Source organism: Callorhinus ursinus, unplaced genomic scaffold (genome assembly GCF_003265705.2).
Source record: "Callorhinus ursinus isolate GAN/ISIS: 27379988/994484 unplaced genomic scaffold, GSC_fseal_2.0 scaffold10, whole genome shotgun sequence".
In the NCBI taxonomy this organism is placed as follows: Eukaryota; Metazoa; Chordata; class Mammalia; order Carnivora; family Otariidae; genus Callorhinus; species Callorhinus ursinus.
The window spans coordinates 51938031-51955251 of record NW_027397072.1 but is presented as its reverse complement, the minus strand read 5'-3'; the positions used below and the strand labels follow the sequence as shown (position 1 = coordinate 51955251).

General features: G+C 50.5%; 1 protein-coding gene across 23 annotated transcripts in view; it reads left to right on the top strand.

Annotated features, from left to right (window-relative positions):
* DYSF (dysferlin) overlaps positions 1-17221 on the top strand; it is a 205960-nt gene that overhangs the window by 19596 nt on the left and 169143 nt on the right. For all 23 annotated transcript variants that reach the window (XM_073897539.1, XM_025868432.2, XM_073897544.1 and 20 more), the window contains 2 exons: positions 2439-2494; positions 3440-3531. In XM_073897539.1, coding sequence (XP_073753640.1) covers positions 2439-2494; positions 3440-3531 — 148 coding nt within the window. The remainder of the gene's footprint in view (positions 1-2438; positions 2495-3439; positions 3532-17221) is intronic.

The window sequence follows — 17221 nt, the reverse complement described above, 5'->3', positions numbered from 1 at the left end:
TGCTGATGAGATTGATGGTAATATTAATGAATGTGATTTTTTTGCATTATGCAATCAAGTGTGTCAACCTTTGGAAGGTCTACATAACTCAATTAGTAAAAACTTTCCCAGTAACAAGAATTATGTCTGGGTAAGATATTCATTCAAAGTGCAAGACAGAGCCATGGACTTGAATGTAACAGAGTACAAAATGTCCATCTACCTGCTTTCAGGAAATACTACTTGTTGAGTTTTTTGGTGTAGTATCAAAGAAGGATGTCCACAGTTACCTGCAAATTTATTAGAATATGCCTCTCTTTCCAGGTATATATCTCATTGGTTTTTGCTTCCTTGAAGTCACCCAGAGCAAGACGGCTCAATAGACTGAATATAGAAGTAGATATGATAATCCAGCTAGGCATGAAAGAGATTTGCAAAATATAAGCCGTGGCACTTTTCTTTTTCCTTCATTTCGGAAGTTATAGTTACTTTTCAGAAAAATATGTCACTTATGTTAACATGGATGTGGTTTATACTGTTAATTTCAGATTAATTACTAAATAAATATTTTTAACTTTTAAAACATTTTACTTATTTTAAGTAAGCTCCACATCCAATGTGGGGCTTGAACTCATGACCCTGAGATCAAGAGTCCCAGGCTCTACCCACTGAGCCAGCCAGACGCCCCTAAATAAATATTTGTAAATGCCTCAGTTGTTATTTCCAATCTGGTAAAGGTCATTAGATACAAGCCATCTAAATAAAGGCTCTTTGGGCTCCTTCGTAAATTTGAAGAGTTATGTCCTGTGATCAAAATGTTTGAGAACCTCTGCCCTGAGGCTTCATGGGAAATAAGTGTTCTGTGGTGGTCTGTGATTTGCAGCCGGCCATGAGAGGGGGTTGGGAGTTCACCCTGCCCCACTTCAGGGGAGTTTTATCCAAATCTCCGAAAGGACCCCCCCTCCCCGGGGGCTGGGCAACCAGTTTCAACATAATTGCCTTGGCGTCTACCAAGCCCTGCTCTGCCTCTCTCCCTCAGATGTCTCTTTCTCCACAATTTTCCTTTGCTTTCTCTTTCTCTCCTGTTTCTCTCCTTCAAATCTTCCCCCAAGCCCTGCTTGCATCCTTAACCCCACTCTGCTTTTCTTTTCTTCCTGCTCTGAAACTGGCCAGAGGGGGGCTGAGCCTGCAGGAGGTCCTTGGCAGTGCTCAGCTTTGGAGGAGGACTTGGAGGTCCTGCGAGATGTTTCCAGGGGCTTGCGGGGCTTTCATGGTCCAGACTCTGTAAAAGTTGAGTGGTCCAGGTGAGACCAGAGGCTTCCCACTAAAGAGTCTTGCACAGGTGGGGTGGAACTGGGTGATCTTTAGGATCCAAGCCAAATGTAAGTTCTGTGTCTGACGGAGCACTTTTAATCATCCACTGGACACCGAATCATTTCTGTTCTGATGCTTAGCGGGAGGGTGGGACATGGTTAGGCTTTTCTGTGCCTCGCATCCACTCCTCCATTGCCCAAGGCGCCAGAGGAGGTGCTCTGGCTGGCTGTCGTCTGGGGCATGGTGGGTCCCACCTCAGCCATGACTCTGTCAGTTCTTCTTCTTGTCTACCCCAAACCATTCTGCCTTCCACTGGCCCAGCCACTGCGAGCCTTGGGACAGCCTGCTTCAGACAGACCCCTACAAGGCAAACGTGTGTGTGTGTGTGTGTGTGTGTGTGTGTGTGTGTGTGTGTGTGTGAGGGGGCTGTTCTTTAATTGAGGTAAAATTCACATACCCTAAAATTAATCATTTTAACCATTTAAAAGCACACAATTTTGATGGTTTTTAGTATACTCACCAGGATGTGCAATCATCATCATTGTAATTCCAGAACACGTCATCACCTCAAAAAGAAACCTCCATGCAGCATCGCTCCCCATTCCCATCTTTCCCCCAGCCGCTGGAAACTACCAATCTATTTCTGTCTCTGGATTTGCCTCTTCTGGCGGGGTGTCGTAGAAATGGAATCATAGGATAGGTGCAGGTACATATTTTTAAAAAGAAAAACATTTTCCAAGAAGATCATTCATTCTTAGAGTCAGAAAATTTACAGTTAAACAACTTTATTTAGAAAGTCCTAACTTCCTAACAACCGAATTTGTTATTGTTATGTTGTATAATAACATTATCATAACAGTAACAAAGTCATTAAGAAGAGACAGGCTGGGGATTTTCCTTTAAAAACATGCTTGTGGGGGGGCCGCTCTTTCTCAGTCCCAGAGCTGAGAGAGGGAAGTCTGGTGACTGGCATCAGCCCCTCCTTGCCGCCCGGTGGGAGCCTCAGGAATCCCTTGGTTTGGCGAGGTGTCCTCTGGCCGGCGAGGGGCTTTGGTGAGGCTCTCAGCTCTCAGAAGCCGACCCTCAGTCGGTGGGAGGTGCAGGGCGGCAAACGTCTCTCCACTCTCCCTTTGTATCTCTCGCAGGAGTGAAGAAGAGAACCAAAGTCATCAAGAACAGCGTGAACCCCGTGTGGAATGAGGTAGGCAGGCTCTCCTTTCTCCCTCCTTTTCGCTCTGCTGCCGCTGTCTCTGCAGGGACAAGTCAGGGGCTGGTGCAGGAGGTGGCTTTCGCAGTGGCGTTGTCAAGGAGGCGGGAGGGGCTGCCGGTCCAGGGTGTCAGCTGAGTCCGCCTGGTGCTGGGAACCTGGGAGCAGGGGTGGTGGCCTGGCCTGCCTGGTAGACAGAAGCCTGTCCTCTGATGTGGGCGTGGCTCGGGGAGGGGTGAGATATCTTTTGTTCTCTTGCTCTCAGCTCTCCTCAGCCGGGTAGAACCACCAGCCAGGTCATTTAGGGGCTCTCTGGCCTGCCCGGACTCCCTTACACAGGCTGTTCTTCCTGCCCAGAGCCCGCCTCCTCCGCGCAGTCCTCCCTGATTAACCAGAGCCTCAGCCAGCTCCCCGCATACGGCCCCCTGGGGGTCCGTGGAAGCTCAGGACGCCTTGTGCGATACGGTTGGGATGCACAGGATTACCTTTGCTCTGAGGAGAGTGGCAGGGCCTCTGGCTAGGCATGCCTAGTGTGGCACTGATTCACGCTGCCCACCACGGGCCTGGCTTCTGCACGAGCACATTGGTCTCCGTCCCTGCAGACCCTGTGGGATCACCATGCGTTTTCCCCAGCTGTGCTCCTGGCCTGGCTTCCCAGTGATCGGTGGAATTGAGTTAGGGGGAGGGGGCCATGGGAGCCTGACCTCCTTCTTTCTTCTGCTGCCTTTGGCTTTTACTGTCTCTTCTGAGGCTCTGGAACCCTGCTAGTCTTGTATTCATTCATTCATTCATTCATTCACTCACTCGTTCATCCATCCACCCACCAGCATTGTTCGTGGATAGCGGTTCAGTGCCCTGAGGGAGACCAAGGTGAACCAGACACAGTTTCCTCTCCTAGGGGGCCACCAGTTAAGATGTGTTTTCTCTTTTTTCTTCCAGGGCTTTGAGTGGGACCTCAAGGGCATCCCCTTGGACCAGAGCTCCGAGCTCCATGTGGTGGTCAAAGACCATGAGACAATGGGGAGGAACAGGTGAGGTGGGCGAGGGGGGCTCCGAGGCCTGAAGGTACATGGACGGTCGTGGTGGACATAGACTCCAGCATCTGGGCCCTGGAGAGCTGGTGTTTCAACTCAGCGTTTTTTGGAGACTTGCCTCTCGTGGGCCTGGCCTAGTGGTAGATGTTGGGGAGCGGCCTGCCTGTAGCTTCAAGAACTCAGCCACGGGTAAATCTGAGAGCTTTCCAGGCTGCAGGGAAGGGAGATGGGCTCGAATCAGGTGTGCACGTGTTTGCATGGACAGACCGTGCCCCGGGGAGCAGGGAGGAAAAGGCTCCCTGTGTCCTGCTCCAGCCCAGGGGAGCCTGGGCGCGGCCACCTCTCCCCACCCGGTCCAGGCTGGTGAGGGCAGCGGCACAGTCCAGAAGCGGGCTGGCAAAATGAAGCTGCAACTAGCAGGGAGCTCTTGAGGAAGGCTTCACGGGAGGGGAGGGACTTGAGGTAAGATTCGTGGTTTAGCAGTGGGAAGGTAATCAAGGGTTGCAGTGACTGCCCACGTCCCTGTGGCAGGCCTTTCTCTTGTTTCATGTATGAAGTGCAGAAGGTTTCCAGGCAGGGGCAAAAGCAGGCTCTTTATAGGCAGGCAGTGGGTCCTTTCTCCTGTCATTGAGCTGCGGGCCTTGTATGTGCCGGTGGTAGTGTGGGGGGTGGTGGGCAGGACCAACCAGGCTTGCAGATTGATGGCCCTGCTTGTTGTGGGGTCAGGTGGTCTGGGAGAACAGCCTGGGAGGCCCCGGGGCCTTGAACATGAGGGCGGGGTCCAGCCTCCCTGCTGGGCATGGCAGGGTAGGGCTGTGTTAGGTGCCGCTGGGGGTGGGTTCCTGCTCTTGGTGCCATTTACTGAGGCATGGGCTTGCTGTTTTGTGATCTACTCACAGGGGTGCCTTTGTCTGGGAACTGGGTCAGCCAGCGTCTGAGGACCGGCAGGCCTGGCTGTGCTACCCTGGGGTGGGAGAGGAGAGAGAGGGGAGAAGGGAGGAGTCAAAGGCCTAGAGAAGGCCAACAGGGGTCTCAGGCTGTGGAACACCTGGAGAGTTTGAAATCCTAAAAGGCTTGGAAGAAAATTCCAACTGCCACGGTCTCTCTGTGACTCTGCTGGTCATGGGTGCAGGGCAGGGTGTGTGTGGGGAGGGTGGGGGCACTTTCACTGGGACCTCCGCCCCACCTGCACAGGGGGCAGGGGCTGGAATCCCTTCACACTAATCTACCCCAACACAGACATCTTGTGGAAAAAAGGCAGCCTCTAATAAGCATGAATGGTGGAGCCGCAGGTGAGGGAGGGAGCGACGATGGGCACAGGACAGTCCTGGCAGGCTTCCTGGAGGAGGGCCACACAGACTGACTCCAAGGCTTTGGAGGGTGAGGAAGGAAGGGCATTCCAGCATTCGGGTGTGGTGTGCAGCAGAGCTAAGGCCCTACAGGTGGGACTCACTCATGTAGCCCAGTGAGGAGGGAGCCGTGGGACCAGATTGGGAGGGGTTCTCTGATAACAGGCTGAGGATAATAATAGTAAAACCGCAACAGCTGATGTTGACCAAGGGCTTAGCTGAGTGTCTGGCGCTGTGCTGAGTCTTTATAATACAAGATCTTTTTTAATCAGCTGGGTACTGCTGTTATAGTCGTTCATCCTTTTGGGTTCTGAGAGATGGGGTGCTTTTTTCAGAGGCTGGTGATGGCAGAGTTATCCTTGAAGGCAGGTCTGTAGCACACTCATTATCACCGAGTCCCTGTGCCTCTCAGAGGCTCCTGGAAGGCCCGGGGGGTGCTGGACCCTTCAGGAGAGTTCTGTTCCCTTATGATGCTGGACTTGAGAGGGCTTCGGGAAGTAAAGGTGGGACAGTCTGGTTGCTGCAAGGCACATGGGCTTCATTTTCATTATCATATTCAGCATTTCACAGGCCCTGTGGGGAGATTTCTAAAATCATGAAGGAGACCTGAGAGCAGGGGCTGGGAAGATATTTTTGATCAATTCAAGGGCCAGGCTGGTCCTCAGGGTGACACCAGGTCAGTGCCACACATGGGGGCTGGGCTGCCCTGTACCTTGGGGCCTTCTCGTTGGCCCCTGTGGGTGTCCTCTAGCTCCTGGGGGGAAGCCATCTCCCTGAACACCAGTTCACTGCAGCGTCAGTGCTGGAAATCAGTTCCTCAAACTTCAATTTACAGAGTTGCTAATTCTTAAAACTCCCCAATTTACTAGAAACTTCTTTCTTATAACTACTTGCATGTAGGTTTTGAGTTTTCCAAACATTTCTTAATTTTGCATTTCTAGTGGGGCACCTGGGTGGCTCAGTCAGTTAAGCGTCTGCCTTCCACTCAGGCCACGACCCCGGGGTCCTGGGGTGGAGTCCCCGCATCGGACTCCCTGCTCCGAGAGGGGCCTGCTTCTCCCTCTCCCACTCCCCCTGCTTGTGTTCCCTCTCTCGCTGTGTCTCTGTCAAACAAATAAATAAATTCTTAAATTTTTTTTTGCATTTCTAGCAATTAAAAATTAAATTTGCATTAAACTAAATTTAAATTTAAACTTATATTCATAAATATCTGAAGAATTTCCGAGGTTGCCCAGACCACGCTGGCATGTGTGGGAATAATGGAGTTGTGGCTTCATTATGGCAGCCCGTGGGGTATGCAGCCTCCGAGGCAGTTTGCTTGACTGTAGGGGCCTGAGGGGGAAGCTGCTGGAGCCGGGGTGGGGAGGCAGGGTACGCAAGGCCACGCCGTGTGCCCCCACGGTCAGACCTCGTGGGACTTCCATCCTACACATGATGGTGAGAAGAGAATCCGAGATTAAAAGTGCTAACAATTCCAAAGCGGTAAAAGTAAGAAATATACCAGGAAGTGACATTTTACATTTTGAAAGAGAAAGGGGAAAAAATTCAGTGATTTCAGTTTAATGAAAAATTTAAATAGGACATCTACTCTCTGGGGGCACCTGGGTGGCACAGTCGGTTGAGCATCCAACTCTTGGTTTCTGCTCAGGTCCGTGAGCTCAGGGTCATGAGATCGAGCCCCGCGCTCAGCGTGGAGTCTGCTTAAGACTCTCTCCCTCTCCCTCTATCCCTCCCCCACCCAAATAAATAAATAAATCTTAAAAAAAAAAAAAAAAAGGGAAGAACACCGACTTTCTGCTTTCACATTGTCACTGTGGTCAGGAAGCCGAGAAGGAAAATGACAGGTGTGACAGTGACTGGTGTCGTCTGACCTCAGGATTTCAGTGAGGACCTACAGGGCCATCACGAAGCCCTCCGTCCTTTCTGGGGCTCCTGGGCCTGTGTGCTGTGAGCTCACAAAGGGTCCTCCTTGGGCTTCTTCCAACTGAGGTGGACCAGAGCCTCCACTGCCGTTAGTTCTTGGTCTAGCTCTGCCTTGCCTCCTCTCCCTCCACCTAACCTCCTCGCTCTGCCTCCATCTGTTTCTCCAGGTCCCCCAGAGCTCCCTCGTTCCTCACCGCCCCTCCCTCAGCACCTCTGTCTCATAAGTCTGGCACTTTGCTTCTCCTCCCTCCTCCCTCCCTTCTTTGTCCCCTCCAGCTCTTCTCCACCCCCACTCTCCTCTCTGTCCCCAAGGCCTCTGTGGCATTTGACTCTGCTGTGTTTCCCCTGATGACCATTGGCAGTTTGGAGTGGCCTCAGTGTCCCATACTGGTCTGCTGGCCCTGAGTGGGAGCTTGGGGAGCCCTCCATGCCAGAGGAGGGGAACAGGGGCTGGGGACTGCCTCCTGGCCGCTTAGCACCCACCCACCCTAAGCCCGAGGGACCCCAGAGCCAACTGCCAGGCTGGGCCAACTTTGTGTGGACAAAACCAGGTTTGAAATGCACGGAATAAGGAAACTCCACTCCTATGGGTGGGAGACACTGTGGAAAGCCCGGCGGGAGGTCCTGGACTCCTGTCTCAGGCCGCACGGAACAACTCCCTGTTTACTCTGGGCTGCTCAGAGCAAGGCTGCAGGGGTGCTGATGCTGACCCCTTACCAGCTGTTTCGACCACTGGGACATTCCACCGAGAGGTTCCTCATCCAGGCCACACGACAGCATCACGTGCAGCTTTTACCAATCCCAGTGACTGGCGGGTGTCGTGACAAACTCCTGGTTATTAGGGATTTCTACTGGGCAGCCCAGGGTGAGAGCCACTCATCTCGGTCTAGACCTGGGCCTCCAGATAGAACTTTCTGAGATGACGGAAATGTTCTGTGTTGGCTGGTATAACTGAGGAGCTGAATCTTAAATTTTATTTAATTTTAATCAATTTAAATTTAAATAGCTAACGTGCCTAGTGGCTACTGTGTTGGAAAGCATAGCTCTAGATTTTACAACGGTGTTCCAACCCTGGCTGCATATTAGAATGACGTGGGAGCTGTTTTCTCTCTCTCTCTTTTTTTAAGATTTTATTTATTCATTTGAGAGAGAGGAAGAGAGCACGAGTGGGGTGTAGGGGCAGAGGGAGAGAAAGAAGACTCTCCACTGAGCAGGAAGCCCAACGCAGGGCTCAATCCCAGGACCCTGAGATCACGACCTGAGCTGAAGTCAGACGCTTAACTGACTGAGACACCCAGGCGCCTCCCACTTTTATTTAAAGATTTATTTATTTATTTTAGAGACAGAGAGAGAGAGAGAGAGAGAGAGAGTGAGCGGGGAGGGCCAGAGGGAAAGGGAGCGAATCCTCAAGCGGACTCCCCGATGAGCAGGGAGCCCGATGAAGGCTCCCTTCCAGGACCCTGAGATCATGACCTGAACTGAAACCAAGAGCCTGAACCACCCAGGTGCCCCCTGATGTGGGAGCTTTAAAAGAGATCAGTGTCTGGGTTGCACAGCAAATTGATTAAACAAGAAACTCTGGAGTGGGGTGCAGACATCACTGGGGGTGGCCAGTGTGCACCCAAGGTCGAACACACCCACTGCAAGGAAGTGCTCTCAATTTTTTTCATGGATTAGCTAGGAAATAAATATAAACTGTCACTCTTGTAATAGTGCACATGTGTGATTCCTCGTGGACATGACCACCACGAAATAATCATGGCTAAAACCTCACATGGTAGAATCATGAAGGAAATGAAAAAGGGAATGAGGAATCTTGTTGGTAATTGTAAACACTGACCTAGGGAAAATTGGACTTAATAGAAATAATTCCATAAGAGAAAACTCAAAATTGAAAGGAGCTATATTTGCTAGAGCTGATAGGAACCAAAAACAGGGAGAAAAAAAAAAAATCTTTGAGCCAAATCTGTGTTGGGAAATTTAAACAGAAAATAGTTGTTACCAATGACAGTAATTTCAGTCAAATACAAATGAAGACTGAAGAAAAAAGAAATAGTTAATTGCACTGTATAGAAAGTATGTCAACAAATTAAATGTGGTTAATTTAATTTGTTCCAGAGAATGCCTTTTCCATGGGAATTAATTAATGTAGGTGTATTTTTTATTTAAATATTTGGTAAACATACACATGGAAGCAAAAATCTCCATCGGGTCAGAAAATCTACCTGTCCAAAAAACACCAGGGTCAAAATGTTCCTCCCTGGCTCCAGGCCAGGCCTGGGGTAGGGTGGCCAGATTCAACAAAGAAACATTCGGGACACCCAGTTAAGTTTGTCCCAAATATTGCATGGGACATGCTCATAATAAAAAATTATTTGTTGTTTATCTGAAATGTAAACCTAATAGGGGATTCTGTATTTGATCTCTCTAAGGGTGACCGTGCACCCCATCTCCATTTATTTTATTTATTTATATTTTTATTTATTTTAAAGATTTTATTTATTTGTCAGAGACAGAGAGAGCGCACAAGCAGGGGGAGAGGCAGAGGGAGAGGGAGAAGGAGGCTCCCTGCTGAGCAAGGAGCTCGATTTGGGACTCGATCCCAGGACCCTGGGATCATGACCCGAGCTGAAGGCAGATGCTTAACCGACTGAGCCACCCAGGCGTCCCCCCACCTCCCTTTAAACAAGCAGTATAGAAGGACCCCGAACTTTACACCAGGAATTGGTCAGGAGGCATGTTGCCTTAAAAAAGCCTGTTCACAGTAGTTCATGTTTGTAGTGGTGATTTCTTTGGAATACTTGGAACCTCTTAGTGACCTGGTGACTCTATAAGGTGCAGCATTAAGGAGTCCCTCAACCTCACCCAGAGTCTTGCCTGCCCTTGCTTTCCCGTGATGCGGGTCATTCATCATGGTACCTACAACTGGCTGGGGGCCCAGGAGGCAGTTTGGGAAACTCTCTGAATGCCTGCTCCTTCTTCTTCCTCTTTTTTTTTTTAAGTTTTATTTACTTATTTATTTTAAAGAGGGAGAGCCCATGCTAGTTGGGGGAGGGGTTGAGGGAGAGAATCTCAAGCAGATGGATGGGGGGGGCTCGATCCCACAACCCCGAAATCATGATCCAAGATCACGACCCGAGCCGAACGCTCATCCCACTGAGCCATCCAGGCGTCTCCTCCTTCCTCTTGCAGCTGTCACACAGGGCTTGACAACCTGCCCCCGTGGAATGAGTGTGGACTTCGGGGGGCACCGGGGCCTAGTCTCAGCGAAGCTCCCTGAGCCTCTGTTTCTTCCTCCTCGGGGGAGCGTTGCATCAGTTGCACAAGGGCATCTCAGGGAACTGCCATGGAGAGGCTGCTCCCTGAATGGCAGTTCCTTTTGGCACATTCTCTTTCCAGATCTCTCTTGGGCTGCTCTCCTGCGGCTCCACTTGCTTCGTTTCCCACTGACTCAGCCTTTTCCCAGCACAGCCCTCTCTCAGCCAGCAATGGTTTGAAAAGGGACTAATTCATACTGAAGTGTTGATGGCAGCCGATGGCTTAATATTTTGCCCTTCTAGGAGCCTGGGGGACCATGCTGTCGATGCCAGACTCTGTTTAGACCACCAAGGGAATGTGAATGGTGAGCGGCAGACACCATGATAGGCTTTGAGGAGATATTTTGGGGATGGTGGTCTTCCTGACTTCGGTGAGGATCGCTTGTAGGGCTGCCTCTGAGCTGGGAGTAGGCATTGGTGCCCTCAGGGTGGGGGTGGGGGTATCCTGGTGCCTCCTGGGACAACAGGCTTAATGTATTGAGGAATGTGGGGCTTTCTCAGAAGGAGCTGAGCCAGAGTCTTCGTCCTTAACAAGGGGAGCCCTGTGCAGGAATGCACAGGCCCAGGCAGAGGTGCCTAGGGGAGGGGCCTGGCCGGATGGTGTTGGGGGTATGTTGGTGTGGTCCAGGGGTTCCATCCCGGCGGGAGCGGGTGGCCTCAGTTCTCCAGCTGTCTACAGAGCCGAGAGGGCAGGGATGGTGGCACGGGAATGAGGGTCAAAGGCTGCTTTCAGGGATCCCCCCTCTCAGAAGTGAGCCTCATCCTGATGCTGCAACCTGGATTTCTCTGAACCCGTTTCCCCATCTGGATAATGGCCATAACAGTACCTACGTTGCATGGTTGTCATGAAGCTTGTGTGAGATAATGTGTGGGTGTCAGACGCCTACTCAGTGCTTGGCACATTGAAGGTGTTTAGTACGTAGGGACTGTTGGATCCATAGAGACACACATACACAAATCACACCAACTGTGAGCATAGCACCACAGGCCCCATGTGGGCACATGACCGTACCGGAATGTGCAACAACAAGCCGCACACCTATGTGCACACACATTCTTTTATTTAAAAAACTAAAAAAAAAAACAAAAACAAACCATAAGAATATACAAATTATAAGTGTTTTTTTAACAAGGAAAAGTAACCTCCATTCTTAAAAAGTTATAAAGGAGGAAGTGCAGGTTTTCCCACCCTTTCCCCATCTGCTGCTTCTTTTCCTTTCCCTCCAGTGTGTCCATTGTTGACAATTTGGTGCGTATCTTTCTCAATTTTTCCTCAGTCTGTGCATGCAAGCATCTGCTTACAAAATGTGTATGCGTGCACTTAAGTAAAACTGGAATCGTGCTGTACATAGTCTATACCATCATGGACCCTTTCTGAGGTTAGTGTGGATTGATCAGCCCCCTTATTAATTAATTAATTAATGGTTTAATTTTTTTTTATTTGAGAGAGAGAGAGAGAACACAAGCAAGGGGAGAGGCAGAGGGAGAAGCAGACTCCCTGCTGAGCAGGGAACCTGATGAGGGATTCGATCCCTGGACCCCGAAATCATGACCTGAGCCAAACATAGACACTTAACTGAGCCACCCAGGCGCCTGGATCAACCCCATTTTAAATGGTTGTGCGGTATTTCACAGAGTGGGTGCCCCATAATTTATCCCAACTTGCCCTTACTGACTGGGATTCAATTTCTATCTAATTTCTTTTTGGCCCCTTCAGCGAATATCTTTTTTTTTTTTTTTTTTAAAGATTTTACTTATTTATTTGACAGAGAGACACAGCGAGAGCAGGAACACAAGCAGGGGGAGTGGGAGAGGGAGAAGCAGGTCTCCAGCTGAGCAGGGAGCCTGATGTGGGACTCGATCCCAGGACCCTGGGATCATGACCTGAGCCGAAGGCAGACGCTTAACGACTGAGCCACCCAGGCGCCCTCAGCGGATATCTTTATCCAAATGTTTTCATGTCCTTATACTATTTTTTTTCTTTAAAATAGGTCCATAGAAGTGTGATTATTAGATCAAAGGATATGAGCATATAACATTTTCATAGATTCTGCCAAATTACTTTTCAGAAACGTGTCCTAATATTTGTCCACCAACAGTGTAAAAAGGTGCCTGTCAATTTTTTATTTTTCTTAGTGTCATGGTGGGGGGAGAAGAGTATCTTATAAACCATGTTTTCTTTTTTTAAAAGATTTTATTTTTATTTATTTGAGAGAGTGAGTGAGAGAGAGCCTGAGTGGAGGGAGGGGCAGAGGGAGAGGGAGAAGCAGGTTCCCCTCTGAGCAGGGAGCCTGATGCGGGGCTCGATCCCAGGACCCTGGGATCATTGCCTGAGCCGAAGGCAGACGCTTAACGACTGAGCCACCCAGGTTGCCCCTTTAAGATTTTATTTTTAAGTAATCTCTCCACCCAACGTGGGGCTCAGACTTACAACCCGGAGATCAGGAGTGCGTGCTCTACTGACCGGGCCAGTCAGGTGCCCCTCAACTGTGTTTTCTTGACTACTTGTGAAGTTGGGCATCTTTTTGTGTGTTTTATCGCCCATTTGTATTTCTTCTTTTGTCAATTGCCTATCCTTATATTTTGAGTTGCTTGTTTTTTTCTTACTAATTCATAGCAGTTTGTATGTTTGGTTCTTTTTTTTTTAAGATTTTATTTATTTGACAGAGAGAGGCACAGCGAGAGAGGGAACACAAGCAGGGGGAGTGGGGGAGGGAGAAGCAGGCTTCCCGCCGAGCAGGGAGCCCGATGTGGGGCTTGATCCCAGGACCCTGGGACCGTGACCTGAGCTGAAGGCAGACGCTTAACGACTGAGCCACCCAGGCACCCCAGTTTGTGTGTTTGGGATCCTATCAGGAATATGAACTCTCGGTCTGTTTTATGTGTGAAGGATATTTTCTCTCTGCTGACAAATGTTATTCCCACATAGGAATAGACACTCACCCAGCTGTGTGTGTGTGTGCACTTAGACATTTAAAAAGACAGAGTGGGGGCACCTGGGTGGCTCAGTCGTTAAGCGTCTGCCTTCGGCTCAGGTCACGGTCCCAGGGTCCTGGGATCGAGCCCCGCATTGGGCTCCCTGCTCCGCGGGAAGCCTGCTTCTCCTTCTTCCACTCCCCCTGCTCGTGTTCCCTCTCTCGCTGTCTCTTTCTCTGTCAAAAAATAAATAAAATCTTTAAAAAGGCAGAGTGATTGTTTGCTGTTGCTAGAAGTTGGGGAAAGTAGGCCTAAGTTCAGCCTCTGGGTTTCAGTAGGCCAGTTTGCAGGCCCCCCCTTCTGGAATATTTGGGAGGCAGGAACATTTACAGTTCACCATGTCATTGTTCTCAGCATGCGCGGAAGTGTTGACCGTACCCTGATTTTCCAAGGATTTTTATATTTTGTCCTGAATTCTCTCCAGGACACCCCTGGGTTTCAGAATAGTTTTTCTTTTGTCTTTCTCTGGATTGAAGTGGAAAACTGTTTAGTTACCCTTGGGCAGCCCCTGGGGAATCAGATACGGCCCCGGGAAGGCTGCCAGAGGCCAGGCGGGCTCAGGGGGTGGGACTGTCCGGCTGTCCCTCATTTCCTGCCCCTCACTGCCAGGCACACATGGCTGAGGGCTTGGGGGTGCCACAGCTCATGGCTGTCTCCTCCCAGGGATCTTAAATCTTCCCTGAGTGCACACAAGTCTGTGTGTGTGTGTGTGTGTGTGTGTGTGTGTGTGTGTGTGTGTGTGTGTGTGTGTGTGTGTGTGTGTGTGTCCTGCCAGCCAGGGGCTCGCTGACTTTCCCATCATGCCTGATTCATTGACTCGAGTGAGGGGAAGGTACTGCTGAGTCAGTGATGAATGGGTTTGCGTTGTCATATACGTATTTTTAGTTGACATGTCCTTGTCTTAGTTTAGAAGGTAAAGAAGGAGAAACTGACGCATGGAAATACTTCTGGAGCTTTTTAAAGAAATAATTTCGAACTTACAGAAAAGTTGCCAAAATAGAACAAAGAACATTCCTTACACTCTTTACTCACAATCACTGATTAACATTCTACCACATTTGCTTTATATTAGTGCCTCTCCTCTCCCTCCTTCCCCTTTTCTTCCTTCTTTGCCCCTCTCTCCTATTTGAGGGTAAGTTATAGTTGTCATGGCCTTTTATCCCTAAATACTTATTTAGGAAAAATCCCTAAATATTTCCTAAGAATAGGGATAGTCTTTTACATAATCACAGTGTCATTATCAACTTCAGTAAACTTAACACGGCTGCCAGACTTCCACCTAATTCACCATTCGTATTCTGTCCTATCAAGTTGACCAAATAGTATCTTTTTTAAAAGATTTTATTTATTTATTTAGAGAGCAAGTGAGCACTCTTTTTTTTTTTAAGATTTTATTTATTTTTTTGAAAGAGACAGAGAGAGAGGAGAGAGCACAAGCAGGGGGAGTAGCAGGCAGAGGGAGAGGGAGAAGCAGACTCCCCACTGAGGGACACGGGGCTCGATCCCAGGACCCTGGGATCATGACCTGAGCCGAAGGCAGACATTTACCCGACTGAGCCACCAGGGCGCCTGTGTATACACTCTTGTACTCTGTGTTTATCACTTCACAGCGTATCTTGAAGCTTTTCCATATATAAGTCTAGGGTGTACTCCCCATTATTTGCATAGTTGTGCAGTATTCCATCATATGGCTGTTCTGTCCGTTATTCACGCACCTTCTAGGGTGGACATTTGGGTTTGCCTCCTGTATTTTGTTCTTATAAACAATATTGTAAAAAAGTCCCAATGTTTTGAAATAAAATTGTTTAGATTTCTTTGTGCTTCATTAAAATAAACTTCCTTGGCCACTTTCATTTATAGCCTCCCACTTATGGCTCAGATTTGGAGGCCGCTACCCCAGAGCATTTCTCCCATCTCTGACAGGACAGTAGCCCTACTGGGTGATGAGTCTGGGAGCCAGATCTTTATCCATGGAGGAAAAATGTGTGCCTTGTCAATGTGTGAACTGGACCTCTCTTCCCTCCTCCACACCAGCTCCTGACCTCCCTCTCAGTCTGTGGGATGGCAGCTGGGATTTCAGCTTCAACATTTCCCCCGCGCCCACGTTCCACTGGTCCAGAACACAACGCTGCCGACAGGGGTGGCTGGTCTGGGAAGGCTGGGGAAGCAGTGACATTTTCCTACTGTAGGCTGCAGGGGGTGGGGCCAAGGCCCACGGGGGGGGGGGGGGGGGCCGGTTCCTTCTCCCCTGCCAGGCTCTGCAAACACTCAGAGCCAGCGCTGACCCGGCCTGTGCAGGACCCCCAGGCCCCTCCTTTGACCCTTACTGAATCCTGCCTGCCACAAGTGGCCACTGGTTGGTGCCACCCACTGCCACTGAGCGTGGGGCATCGCTGGTTCGTGTAGGCCCCTGGGCCCTAGGGTCTGTGCCTTCCTCTTGATCTCTGGATGCGGTGGGTCTCCCTGAACGTCTGGGCCCTCCCCCTCCGAGGCTGCCTGAATAACGCCACCTCTCCTCCATCCACCCTGAAAGAATGAATGAAGAGTGGCCATGGGGTTTCCTGTGATCAAGCGTCAGGCCCATCCCACCTCCCCAGAGAGCCGGGCCAACCCAGTCTAGCCTCCCAGAGCAATTCTGTGGGCCCACTCTGGGGCTGCCTGCTCCTTAGGCTTGGGGACAGCCAGCCTGCTGTGCGGCCTCCAGCCTCTCTCCTAGGGGCGTGGGGGCTTGTGACGGCCACCCAGCTCCTCCAAAGGACTGGTCCCAAGGCCTGTGGCAGGGGTGGGAGGTAGGGGCATTTCAAGGTCCCGCAAGGCAAGACGTTAAGGGAGGAAATAACAAGCGGTCCCTCCTGGCCCAGGTCTCCCAGCCTCCGGAGGTGCCTGGGCTGACAGGGGTGGGGCCGACCTTCCCGTTGCATTTCCTCCCATTGTTCCCGCCCCACTTCCGGGAATTCTCCGGGGGGCCAAGGGCCCGCGGCCCTGGGCCAGAAAGCGAGGCCGCAGAGGGCAGCGTCCCTGCTCCCGAGCTGGAGCGCCAGCAGTATGACTGCACCCCCCCGTCTCAGCTCCTACTGCCCGCTCTGCCTTCCGCTCCCCCGGGCGATCCCTCGGGGAATCGGAGGACCCGAGTTCGAGGGCAGGCTCTGTCGTCCGCCTGCTGGAGCCAGTCCCTCTGCTCTGCCGCCCCACTTTTCCCCTTAAGGACGGGGGACTCCGATTGTCAATGTGGCATGGATTCACGGGTCTTTTACACCGACGGTCTTGTCTTTTTGGCGATGCCTGGGTCCTGATGTAACCCCAACTCACTAACATGAGTTTGCTCCTCGGTGAGTCACAGATAGAAACTACCCCAGCTGGAGCTGTTACACGAAGGAAACTTTATTTGCCTCAAGTAAGATCGCGGGGAATAACTTCCAAAGCCGTGACTCCCCTAGCAAGGGGTGAGTGGGTTCCTTTTATTTAAAATATTTAGGTAGGGGAGGCTTGTCATCTATGTGGAGAGGGGCATGAGGTCGGTCGTGCGCCTTAAGGAAACATGCCTAACATTGTATGTTAGGTAAATGAGGCTTGTGTTCCGACTTGGGCGGGGATTTAATATTAGCGTGAGGTAAAGGTAACTGTCCGTCACTCCATGGGTCCCTCCGTGGTCCGTCGGCGCAGGTGTCAATGGGGAGTGAAGCTCGAACTGCACCGCGGGGTCTGGATGGTCTGGGCTGCCAGAGCTCTTCACCAGGGCAGTCATTAGGGTTTGAGGGGCAGTTTTGGTTTCCGTCTGGAGATGCTATGCTAGTGGGGTCTTTTTCCTGAGTGAAGAGATAAGCTGGAAAGAAGAGCTAATGGGAAAACATGGAACAAAGGTCGGTGGGTACAAGCAGCTGAGCAGTAAAGGTCAGGTCTTGGGAGCTACCTGGTGACACTGAGGACACTACAGTCAACACACTGGTGGCAGGTGCCTTCCCCACGCTGACCCTGGGACGGAGACCCTCCAGGAGCCCCTGCTTAGTAAGCTGTGCTACAAGCCTGCTCCATGCCGCAAAGGAATATAGCACACACCAGTCCAAATTCTAGAAGATGTGGAATTTTCTAGCATCATGAGGCATGAATGTGAGTGAAAGTCTC